Source organism: Manis javanica, chromosome 16 (genome assembly GCF_040802235.1).
Source record: "Manis javanica isolate MJ-LG chromosome 16, MJ_LKY, whole genome shotgun sequence".
Lineage (NCBI taxonomy): Eukaryota > Metazoa > Chordata > Mammalia > Pholidota > Manidae > Manis > Manis javanica.
In genome coordinates this window covers 26,865,595-26,878,822 of record NC_133171.1, presented here as the reverse complement: position 1 = coordinate 26,878,822, position 13,228 = coordinate 26,865,595, and the positions used below count along the sequence as shown (strand labels likewise).

The 13,228-nt window shown below is 36.1% G+C and overlaps 1 protein-coding gene across 21 annotated transcripts in view; it reads left to right on the top strand.

The window, feature by feature from the left end:
• The window catches only part of FAM135A (family with sequence similarity 135 member A), a 106,239-nt gene that overhangs the window by 70,628 nt on the left and 22,383 nt on the right, over nucleotides 1-13,228 (top strand). For all 21 annotated transcript variants that reach the window (XM_037012545.2, XM_073224580.1, XM_037012543.2 and 18 more), the window contains one exon: nucleotides 12,583-12,656. In XM_037012545.2, coding sequence (XP_036868440.1) covers nucleotides 12,583-12,656 — 74 coding nt within the window. Of the gene's footprint in view, nucleotides 1-12,582; nucleotides 12,657-13,228 lie in introns of those variants that run through there.

Below are 13,228 nucleotides of genomic sequence, written 5' to 3'. Positions count from 1 at the left end.
AGGTATCACCTCACACCAGTAAGGATGGCTGCCATCCAAAAGACAAACAACAACAAACGTTGGCGAGGCTGTGGAGAAAGGGGAACCCTCCTATACTGCTGATGGAATGTAAATTAGTTCAACCATTGTGGAAAGCAGTATGGAGGTACATCAAAATGCTCAAAAGAGACTTACCGTTTGACCCAGGAATTCCACTCCTAGGAATTTACCCTATGAATGCAGCAAGCAAGTTTGAGAAAGACAGATGCACCCCTATGTTTTTTGCAGCACTATTTACAATAGCCGCGAATTGGAAGCAACTTAAATGTCTGTCAGTAGATGTATGGATAAAGAAGATGTGGTACATATAAACAATGGAGTACTGCTCAGCCATAAGAAGAGGGAAAATTCTACCATTTGCAGCAACGTGGATGGAGCTGGAGGGTATTATGCTCAGTGAAATAAGCCAAGCGGAGAAAGACAAATACCAAATGATTTCACTCATCTGAGGAGTATAAGAACAAAGGAAAAACTGAAGGAACAAAACAGCAGTGGAATCACAGAACCCAAAATGTACTAACAGGTACCAAAGGGAAAGGGACTGGGGAGGATGGGTGGGCAGGGAGGGATAAGGGGGGGAAAGAAGGAAGGGGGTTAAGATTAGCATGCATTGTGGGGGGAGAAAGGGGAGGGCTGTACAACACAGAGAGGACAAGTAGTGATTCTACAATATTTTGCTATGCTGATGGACAGTGAGTGTAATGTGGTTTATAGGGGGGACCTGGTATATGGGAGGGCCTAGTAAATAGAGTATTCTTCATGTAAGTGTAGATTAAAGATTAAAAAAAAAAAGAAGAAAGAAAGAAAAGGGATTACTCCTTGATAGGATAAAACTAATGGTAAATCAAAGATTAACACATGCGTTAAATATCCTTAATTTTGATCACTTAAAGGGTGTCAGATGATCGGCTATGGAGGTACACTTTTCTGATAGTATTCCTTTCTCTTAATAAAAAAAAAAAAAAGTTCCTCTGTGGTGACCTCCAATGAGTTCTACACAATGGTATAAAGGGCATATCAAAGTGTGGGCAAAGGGTCTGTGTGTTTTTATACAGACGATCAAAGCCTAATTTGGCTACCCAGATAATGAACTAAGATATGATATGAAGAACTTCCAACATCAGCACTCTCTGGAAGACTCATACCAGAAGATGATCATCAAAAAACCCCACAAAGATCCAGGCAATGCTGCAGTTGTAGCTGCATCCATCCCACCGTTTCCTTGACTTGCTATTGGAATGAAGAAGGAGATATCTAAGCTGGCCTGTGCATACAGTAAAACAACAAATTTGACTGGATCTATACTGTTGGAACTCAACCAAGAATTAGGAGAAGTGCAAGTTGTAGCGCTCCAAAATCTTACGACTACAGACCATCTACGGTTAAAAGAACATATGGGATGTGAACAGTTCCCAGAAATGGTTTGCTTTAATTTGTCTGATTTCTCTTAGACTGTTCAAGTACAGTTGGACAATATCCATCGTATTATAGACAAATTTTCACAAATGTGTAGTGTGCCTAACTGGTTTTCTTGGCTTCACTGGAGATGGCTGGTAATTATAGATCTGCTTTGTTTATGTAACTGTATTCCTATTATGTTAATATGTGTGCACAATTTACTTAGTAGTTTAAAACCTATACATGCTTAAGTTACTCTACAAGAAGATATGTCAAAGAAATAATCAATCCTCCCATGTTTTCTTCCATCTGCTACCTCTATAGCATTTCTTCTTCCTTCCTAATTACAACCCTTAAATAGAATTCGTGCCTCATATTGAATTTACCGAGTATCATAATTCCTCCAAGTGGTAAAGATACCTCAAGACAAATGCTGGGCATAGAAGCCACAGGGCATAAATCTGCAAAGAAGTAAAAAGCTAACCTTTTCAAACAATATGGCTTCTCTCTCACTTACCAACTTTACATCTCCCTGTATGGCCCCGTAAGATGACTGGTTAGCCAGAGACGGGTAAGATTCCTCAAGGGAGGAACAACCTAAGACAGGCACAGTCTCAGGGGGGCCATCAGGTGAGAAATTGGGGATCAACAGTGGTGAAGCTTAGAACCTCACCCCCCGTTTTGAGAGAAATTTGCATCCGTGGATGTTTTATTGCCCTTGTCTAGCTCGGATTAACACATAGTCTACAGGCACACACCTGATCATCTACATCTGCTCTCTTACAGCACTAAACTGTTTTCTCCTTTATCTTGCATCTACCTACCACTTCAGCATTTTATTAAAAATAATAATAATAATAATAATAAGGGAGAAATGTGGGATTCACATATGGATCATGTATAAAAATCAAACGAATATTCATATTTGACCTGATTGTTTATAGTTCATAATGCGTGATCAAAACTGAAAGTTTCTGTGATGACTGCCCTTGTACTGTTCACCATGTAAGAACTTAATCACTTTGTAAGAATTCGTTCACCATGTAAGAACTTGTTCGTTATGCTTCAGAAGATTGGAGACTGACGAGAATTAGGCTTGAGATGGATTAATGATTGAGCATTGACTCCTCTATACAGAATTTTATTTTTGTTAACAGCCATTTGATCAATAAATATGAGAGATGCCCTCTCAAAAAAAAAAAAAAAGAACTATAATAATCAAAGCAGTATGATGCTGGCATAAAAACAGGCACATAGGCCAATGGCTGTAAATCATTTCAGCTTATGAAAGCTTTCATAGGAACACTTTACTTTCAGCTAGCAGGGTAAACCTGTATATACAATGGACTGTTGCTCAACCGTTAGAAAGGACACTCTGCCCTTTACAACAAGATGGATGGATCTTGAGGGTGTTATGCAGAGGGAATGAGGGAATAAAGACAAATACTGTATGGTACCACTTATGTGTGAAATCTAAAAAAGCCAAAACTCATAGAAACAGAGTAGAATGGTGGTTACCTGAGGTCTGAGGGCAGTGTGATGGAGAGATGTTGTTCAAAGGGTACAGACTTCTAGTTGTAGGATAAATCATTTCTGGGGATCTAATGGACAGCATTGTTTTTGTAGTTATCAATATTGTGTCATATACTTGAAAGTTACTAAGACAGTAGACTTTAAATGTTTTCACCAGAAAAAAGGAAATGATAATCATATGATGTGATGGAGGTATTGGCTAACTAAGGTGATAATCATTTTGCAATATGCAAGTGTATCAAATCAAACCCATTGTACATCTTAAGCTTACAAAATGTTATATGTCAGTTCTCAGTACAGCCGGAAAAAAAAAGATAAAAGATATTTAATATCAAGTGAAATATGTCTTTATTTTAAACTGAGAAATGGAATTTTCAAATGAGGTAACTTGTAAAAAACAAAAATAAATTGAAATCATAATGAATTTTATGAGTCAAGACTTGAAAGGGGGCTGAGATCTATCCTGCTTACTACAAGGTAGTAAGGTGACCTCTACCATAGACTGACTCACGGATGCTGGCGGGAAATAATGAGGTCAGAGACGAAGGACTCTGATCCTGCATCAGAAACAAAGATTCATTCCCACAGTGGCAGTGACCCCAGAGTATTATCATTTGGACTGTTTCCCCAAGTCCCAATTTCCACAGCCCAACATAAAGAAAGCTAGGTTCACACCAGTGGATTGCATACAGGAGAAAAACTGTGCTTAGGGATCCCAAGTATTTTCTAATAGAAAGGAAACATGCCTGTTGTTTGCTGAAGAGAATCCTTTTCTACTAAGGCTGTAAGCAGACCTACTCTGCTCCAAAAGAATAGAAATCCCTCTTTTCCTGGGCTGTTCTCCATACACAATCCTTGAAAAGACAGCCTGGAACAAAGACAGTGATGCCGCTCACAAGACTTGCAGATATGTCTAAGACCTTTGGAGAATTGTCTTTTAATGGTGTCTTATGAAGAATTCATTTTCATGCAGTTTATTCCCTTAACAATTTTACTGATCTTTATTGCTAATGCCCCCAGAGATGCCTCTTGTGTTACTTCCCATCATAACATCAGAGGTGCTGTATTTAATGTTTATTGTAGTTTGTGCTTAGAATTAAGAACAGTATATTCAGTATTTACAGGCTTGGAGAGCAAGCTTTGTGCTTTCTGGTAGCATTTCAGACTTTGTTCTGCCCTGAACAAGCTCTTGTTACGGCTGGTGGAGTTGAGAGAAAAATAGTTGATTTGGTATTCTTTCAGAGACAGCTTGAATAAATCCTTAGTTCTGTCGTGCCACATATCTTAGGTTGCCAAGTAAAATAGAGAATACCCAGTTAAATTTGAATTTCAGGTAAACAAATAACTTGTAGTGTAAGTATATAGTGTTTGGGAAATATTTATACTAAATAACTATTTGTATTCCAATGTTCTGTTTGGTAGAATTGTCAGATTCAGCAAATACAAATACAGGATGCCTAGTTAAATTTGAATTTTAGGCAAACAAATAATTTTTCAGTATAAGCATGGCTGGTACAACCCTATCAAATAGGATACCAAAACATTAAAGAAAGATTTAACTGTATTTTATGTATGTACAGATGAGTGAAGTATATCTCACAGAAGTTCAGAAGACAGACTTTCTTGGTTAAGACAAAAACTAATTTTGAGCTTACTAATCTTGTGTGGAAACAGAGCACGTGTTAAATATATGGCTTCACTCAATATGCTCTAATATTTATGGTTCTAATCCAGAACAGAGAAATCCAAGTTGATACATTGTTTCTACTGTTGAGTTACTTAATATTCTATGATGTTGCTTATTTAATCTCTTCACATTAATGAGCCTTTCCTTGGACTGTGAAATGAAAATGAAAGTTTTACTTTATAAGCCTTCATAAAATAATTATTTCGGGCTACACGGTCATCAGAATTAAAGAAGTTTAAAAATTTTTTTCATGGATATCTATACCTTTCTCTCAGTTTTGGTGTGAACCTAAAACTGCTGTGAAAAAGTAGTCTTTAAAAAATATTTCTAAAAAATCTTCACTGGACATTCTCACATGCAAATTTCTGTGCTTTGTTTTGGCATCTCCATTTTTCAGTCAATGCCTGTTGTTCCTGTAAGCCGATCCTCTTTTTTCTTTGATTGACTTCTCTTTCATCTTGTAGTTCCCTATTTATGTTTTTATCTGAGTTCATAGGAGCAGGTTTGTTTCTAATCCTTTATTATTATCAAGACTGCTGACTATAAGACAGAGGATTCATCTCAAAATTGGGATAATTTTCCCTTCATAGTTCCGTAGAACACATTGTGCTCTTATAGAAGTTAAGTTTTGGGGGTTTTCATAGAATATTCATGGAAGGACCATGGTAAGTTATTTACTTATTTTTACTTAACACATATATAGCAATTATTATCTGCCAGGCACTGTCGGATTGTTTTACGGATGTTAACAATAGGCATACCTTGTTTTATGGCACTTTCCTTTATTGCATTTTTCACAAATTGAAAGTTTGTGGTACTGCATCTAGCAAGTCTGTCAGCACTATTTTTCCAACAGCATTGGCTTACTTTGAGTCTCTGTGTCACATTTTGGTAATTCTCACAATATTTTAAACTTTATTATCACTGTAGTTGATGATACTGTGATCTGTGAACAGTATGAGCAGACTCACTGAAAGCTCAGATGATCACATTTTTAGCAGTAAAGTATTTTTTAATTAAGGTATGACTTTCTTTTAGCCGTACGTCTGTTATGCACTCAACAGAGTACAGTACAGTATAAACATAACTTCTATAAGCACTAGGATGCCAAGAAACTGACTTACTTTATTGCAGTAGTGTGGAACTGAACCCGCAAAATCTCCAAGGTGTACCTGTAATTATTTGTCAAAACAAACCCATGAAATAAATAAGAAACACTGAAGTTAGAAAGATGAAATAACATGACCAAAGCTACATGACTTAAGCGTGGTAGAAAGGGGATGTGAACCCATCAGTAGGTACTTATCTGATACTTCCATTTTTCATGTTTCCCCATTCATTTGAAAAATACCAAAAAATGAAGTAAATTAAGGCTTCAAACAAAATAGTAGTCTAAAGTTGTAATATTGGAATACTGTTCCTCATGAGTTGGTTTGCTATACTATTCATTCATATTTTACCAGTAAAAAGAAATGCAATCTCAAATTTTCAGTGATCACTTTGTGCTGCCAAAAATACGATTTTCAGTGTGCAACCATTGCCTCTGATTGGTTCCAGTATGTTTTCATCACCCCAAAAGGAACCCCAGGCCCCAGGCAGTCACTCCCCATTTCCTTCTTCCCCATCCCCAGGCCAACAGTAGTCTGATTTACCCATTTTGGATGTTTCATATAAATGTAATCCTACAACATGTGGCCCTTTGTGTCTGGTTTCATCCATGCTGTATAGCATATATCAGTTCCTGAACTCCAGTGTATGGAAATAACCACATTTTATATATTCATTTGTTGATGGACATTTGGGTTGTTTTTTTTTTGACTACTGTGAACAGTGCTTCCATTAACATTAGTGTACAAATATTTGTTTGAAACCTTTTTTCAGTTCTTTGCGTAAATACCTAGGAGTAGAATTGCTGTGTTGTATGGTAATTCTGTTTTAACTTTTCAAGGAACCTCAAAACTTTTCCACAGCAGTTACACCATTTGATAGCCCCACCAGCATACAAGGTTCTGATTTCCCTACATCCTCATAAACATTTGTTGCTCTCTGGTTTTTTGTTTGTGTTTGTTATTGTTATGTTCAACCTAGTGGTGCTGCAAAGTGGCATTTCGTTACGGTTTTGATTGGCATTTTACTAATGATTAATGATATACATCTTTTTGTGTGTTGTTGACCATATCTTCTTAGACAAATGTGTGTTCAAAAGAATGTGTGTTCAAAGTCCTTTGCCCATTTTTAATTAGTTGGTTGTCTTTTTATTGTTGATGTGTGTGAGTTGTATATATATCCTGGAAATTTTTTAAATGATTTAACTTAACCTTTAAAAAAAAATTGTAAGTTGTATTTATAGTTGCTACAACTACAGTTTTCTTGGAATCAGTAGTTTATTACATGCAGTGAGAAAAGGTCCACATGACAAGGAGGAGCACAAAGGTTTTTTAATCTAAATTTCATGTGTGTGTCTGTGTTATCATAGACTGTCATGTCTGGTATCAGTGTATATATATATATATATATATATATATATATATATTTTTTTTTAATTCAGTCCTCAGGCTTAGCACAGAAACTTTGCATTCAAGAGAATAAACATTTTATAAATTCTAATATGTTTCTTCAGTTATCACTGGCAGCATATTTTAAAAACCAGGTATAAAATCTAATCTCTGCCTCTTCTGTTTAACCATTTAATTGGTAAAAGAAATGAAAGTGAATAAATTTTGGTGTGTTTAATCAGTATTTGCATATATGTTTTCAATGTAAGGTGAGGTTTGTCCCCCCCCCCAAACAAATAATCCTGCAAAAAAAGAGGAATTTACTTTTAAATTCTCACAACTGTTTTCATGTTATTGAGTGCTCTCCACCTTAATAGGCAAGTAGAACAGCAACTGTTGTCAGTGAAACACAGTCGATTGTATAGGCTGCAGTGCCAAGAGATGGACGAGGGTGTGAGAGGAATAGAACGTGGATGCTGTTGCGCTAGCCCATCAGGTGTTTGGATTCAGTTTCATAAGGTGTTAAATTAGGTTCTCTTTTTATTGTTGGCTTATTAGGAATATTTATACATTTTGGTTACAAGTCCATTGTTAAGTATATGTAATAATTAACATTGTTAATTCTTTTTTCTCCTGGTCTGTGGCTTGCATTTTTATTTTCTCAGTGGTGTATTTTGATGAGAATGTTAAGGACAATTTTCTTACTTTTTCTTTCATATTTGGTTCTTTTGTGTCCTTTCTAAGAAATCATTGCCTGTTGCAAGGTCATGAAAATATTATCCCTTGTTTGCTTCTAGAAGCATTAAAATCCATCTTTTATATTTAGGTCCATGGACCATCTTGAATTAACTTTTGAATGTAGTTTAAGGTGTAGGGGTCAAGATCCATTTTTTCCTTAAGTCTATTCAGCTGTTCCAGCACCATTTTTTAAAAATACTTTCCTTTCTCTGTTAAATTGCCTTAGTATCATTGTTGAAAATCAATTGACTAATAAACTTGCTTATTACTTGTTCCATTGATTTATTGTATATATTTATGTTTACACCACACTAACTTGACTGTGTTATTTAGTACGTCTTGTAGTGAGGCAGTTGTAAGTCCTCTAAAGTTTTTCTTTGAGGTTGTTTTGGCTATTTCAGATTCCTTGCATTTCTATGTAAATGTAAAATCAGCCTGTAAAATTTTTATTTCAAAAAGTCTTGTTCTTGATCTTAAAGGAAAAGCTTTCAGCTTCTCACTGTTAAGTATGATGTTGGCTGGGGGTTTGTCATATATGGCCTTTAATATGTTGAGGTACTTTCCCTTTATACGTATTTTGTTAAGAGTTTTTATCATGAATGGATGTTGAATTTTGTCAAATGTCTTTTCAGCATCTATGGAGGTAATCATGTGGTTTTTGTCCTTTTTGTTGATGTGGTGGATGATGTTGATGGATTTTCAAATGTTGTACCATCCTTGCATCCCTGGAATAAATCCTAGTTGATCATGACAGATGATCTTTTTGATGTATTTTTGAATTCGGTTTGCTAGTATTTTGTTGAGTATTTTTGCATCTATGTTTATCAGAGATATTAGTCTAATTTTTTTGTGTGTGGGGTCTTTGCCTGGTTTTGGTATTAGAGTGATGCTGGTCTCATAGAATGAGTTTGGGAGTATTTCCTCCTCTTCTACTTTTTGGAAACTTTAAGGAGGATGGGTATTAGGTCTTCACTAAATGTTTGATAAATTCAGCAGTTAAACCATGTGGTCCAAGGGTTTTTTTCCTTACGTAGTTTTTTGCTTACTAGTTCAATTTCTTTGCTGATAATTGGTCTGTTCAAATTTTCTGTTTTTTCCTGATTCAGCCTTGTAGGTTGTATTTTTCTAGAAAGTTGTCCATTTCTTCTAGGTTATCCAGTTTGTTAGCATATAATTTTTCATAGAATTCTCTCATAATTATTTGTATTTCTGTGGTGTCTGTAGTGATTTTTCCTTTCTCATTTCTGATTCTGTTTATGTGAGTAGACTCTTTTTTTCTTGATAAGTCTGTCTGAGGGTTTATCTATTTTGTTTATTTTCTCAAAGAACCAGCTCCTGCTTTCATTGATTCTCTCCATTGTTTTATTCTTCTCGATTTTATTTATTTATGCTCTAATCTTTATTATGTCCCTCCTTCTACTGACTTTGGGCTTCATTTGTTCTTCTTTTTCTAGTTTCGTTAATTGTGAGTTTGGACTGTTTATTTGGGATTGTTCATTCCTGAGGTAGGCCTGTATTGCAGTATATTTCCCTCTTAGCATGGCCTTCGCTACGTCCCACAGATTTTTGTGGTGTTGAATTATTATTGTCATTTGTCTCCATATATTGCTTGATCTCTCTTTTTATTTGGTCATTGATCCTTTGGTTACTTAGGAGGATGTTATTAAACTTCCATGTGTTTGTGGGTTTTTTTCATTTTCTTTGTGTAATTTATTTCTAGTTTCATGCCTTTGTGGTCTGAGAAGCCTTGTATATGATCTATTCTTGACAATGTTCCATGGGCACTTGAGAAGAATGTATATCTTGTTGCTTTTGGATGGAGTATTCTGTAGATATCTGTTAGGTCCATCTGTTCTCATACATTGTTCAGTGCCTCTGTCTCCTTACTTACTTTCTTTCTTAATTTATTTTTAACCATTTTAAATGGAAACTTTATAGTGTGTCTCCTGGTTGCCTACCTTCTGAAGTAGAGTATACCGAACCTGATTCAGCCCTTCCAGAATGATTCAGTTCTCACTATGAATTGTACATAGTGTGCTCAACTTTAATACTCTGGTGTTCCATGCTATTAAAATGTTTGGATATTAGATTCATTATGAAATGGACCCAAGTTATATTAGTTTTTAATTTTTCCTGCTTTTTTATGGGAATGTTTTAGGTTTCTGTAAGGGGAGGCTTTTGACTTAAGCAAGTTCTCACCATTTCTTTTAACTGCCTGATAGTCGTACATCTATGTATCCCGGGTGTACTCCATTTAATTCTCTTTCTTCCTTTAGCTAGTTTTGCTCTTTTCATGTGCTTTGAATTGAGAAACCAAATAACTTAAACCAGTTAGAACTGTATCTGATAGTAAGCGTGAGTCAGCTTTGTGTGGAAAAGGGGTTTTAAGGTATCCCATTATGAGAAAAATTCAAGAACTTTAACATTTGTTCAAGAAAGATTTATGAGCTGCCTTCTTTCTTTAAGGCAACATAGATAAAAACTCAAATGTTTAGACCCTGCACTCAAAATTAGAATCTTAAGTTAGTTGGGCACATATAAAATTATAATAACAAATATTACAATGTTAATATGTTTAATTATAATATTATAATATGTTGATAAGTAATAAATGCTATCCATTAGAATTATTATAATACTATTTGTAATATTATACTATAAAAATACTATTTAGCAGTTTAAACAACATGATAGGGTGAACGCAGATAAAGGAACATTTAACTCTGTAAAGCATTAATAAATGCCCATCTTGAACACTCATACGCCTTTTTTTAAATCTCCCAGCTTTTTGCTAAGTTTTGAACAAATGATATGCCAAACAGTGGATTTTTAAAAACTAGAGTCATACCGAAAACTTGTTTTACAAACATATATACCAAAATAGTAATATATAGTACTTGTATCCTGAATTTGAATTTGTAAATTTAACATTTTTCTGTGTATGTCTTTTGCCCAAAATTAAGCTGGCTGCCGTCAGGCAGCAGTCATACCTTAGTTGTGGCCACACAGTACAGCCAGTAGGCTTACTTACTACCCATTACCGCAACATGAAGTCATGGCAGGAGAAGATCTAGGAAGAGGACTTAGTGTGGGTGCCTGGGGGAAAGGAAGGACTTCCTGGTAACAGGGAGCTGCACTGCACAGGGCAGAAGGCAAGTTGTTTGAGCACGAGATTTGGAATTTCTCACATCTGTATTTGAATTCCATTTGATCACTTGCCAGCTGTGTTATCTTGACCCAGTAATTAACCTCTCTCTGCTTACTTCTTCACTCATTAAATGAAGATACATCTACTTCGTGGTGATTTTGTATGGTTTAAATTAAAGAATGAAAAGAAAGTGCCTCGCCCAGAGCCTGGTAGGTAGGATACTGTCAGGAAATGGGAGTTATTAGTGCAGAGATCAGGGAGGCGAAAACCACCGCGCCAGTTCCGCGGGCCCGGGCCCAGCACAGCTGCAGGAGCGCAGGCAACGGCAGCCGCCTGTGGCCCGCAGGGAGAAAACCATGTCTAGTAGGTAGACGGGCAGATATTCGAGAGGAAGAGGAGCAGCTGGGCAGCATTTGGAAGTAAAGACGCATCGCATCCTCCTCGCAGGCGCCTCCCAGCTTCCTCTCCCCACTTCCCTTGCCGGCTGGCTCCTCGGAAGGCCCAGTGTCATCTGCTCGGGGAAACAAGTTTACGAAGTGAAACATGCTAGTGGCCAGATCTTGACTCGTAATATGTATCTCCAGTTCATTAAATGTTTAAAACCAAAGAGCCCTACATCGTATTTCCCTTTAGGGAAGAATCTTAGATATGATATAATTTCAGGATGTATTATAATCTGTCTCCTTCCTGTACCCTTCAAGCAAAACATCTTTTTCATTTTTTCCATCTCCCTTGTTGCTGCCCAAGAACTGATAAAACCTTTCCTTGCATAGAAATGAAAAGGTCAAAATACAAATATGGCAGGAGAAATAGTCAACTAGATGTGACCAGTATTTATTTACCAAGTACTTACTTCTGCAACAAACCAAGATGTATGTTTAGGGGGTAACAAAGATCTCAAAACGTAGTTCCTGCTTTAAAGGACATTACACTTTAATTCACATATACATTTATTTTAAGGAAAAATTTGGTGAATGCTATAATGGCAATTATAATAGCTTATATTTATATACACTTTCTAGATTACAGTCTGTCACATCATGTTTGTTCTTCACGATAATCTCATATGTAGAAGAAGTATTTAGAGTAATTTGGAAGTTTGTTGTTGTCTGAGGCTAATAGGTGAAATGCCCAAAGTCACAAAGCCAGTCAGTCAGTCCAGCTTGCATACACTTGGGTGCCTGGCACAGAGCATAGTCCAAGTGCTAGCTGGTTTTATCATCACTTTTCTTATGCACTGGACACTGTTTTTGGTACTGGGGAGACACTGGTGAAGAAGACAAACATAATTCCTATATTCAAATAGGAAACATGCTGGGTCCATAATGTAAACTGAAGTTTCTCACTCTGTATTCCTTTGTTTCTTTTATTTCATGCTGTCAAAAATACAGTGCTTTGGCCGTACAAGGAGGGAGATTAATTCTCACGGGGGTGGTTGTGGAAGGTGTAATGGGGTGAAGGGGGGGTTCTTTCCCTGCCATCCTATGCCTGATTGATTTTTTAAATGGACCATGTTATTCATACTCCCTTTTGAAATTTTTCAGGTACGCAGATTTTCCGAGGCATTCTTTTGCTTTGAACATCCAAGAGGAGCTGCCATTGCATACCAGGAACTTCAGTAAGTAGCAGAAACCCAAAATTAAAATGATTTTATTTCCTTTTATTTAAGTTATCTAGCTCAGTATTTATTAGTGACAGAATATGTAATATTCACAAAAGAAGAAATTAGGAAAAGTTGAAGCTCAGAAATCCCATTTAATCAGAATGGGTTTAATCTTACTAATTTCTTCATGTAAATCATGGGACTACCCATACTTTATGTAAAGAAGTGCATCGCCGTTATCCCCTCTCCCATATCAGATCTACTGTAACCAAGGTAGTACCATACATCTCTGGCACCAGCCTAACATTTGACTATCTCATTATATCTTTATTTTTATTTTTGTAGGTTAGAATCTCTTGCATTCATCATTATGTATCACAGATTCTCACAAGTAGTCTGACAGCTTTCTGTTATGTAAATGATTTACAGTTAAAATATCCAGAATAGATACCTTCCATGTTTCCTACTGAGTATGTTTCAGTCTGGTTTTCTTTGGCTTTAAAGAATATTTTGAGGACATTGAGCTGAGCGAAAGAAGTCAGACATAAAATAATAAATACCATATCATTCTATTTATAAGAATTTCT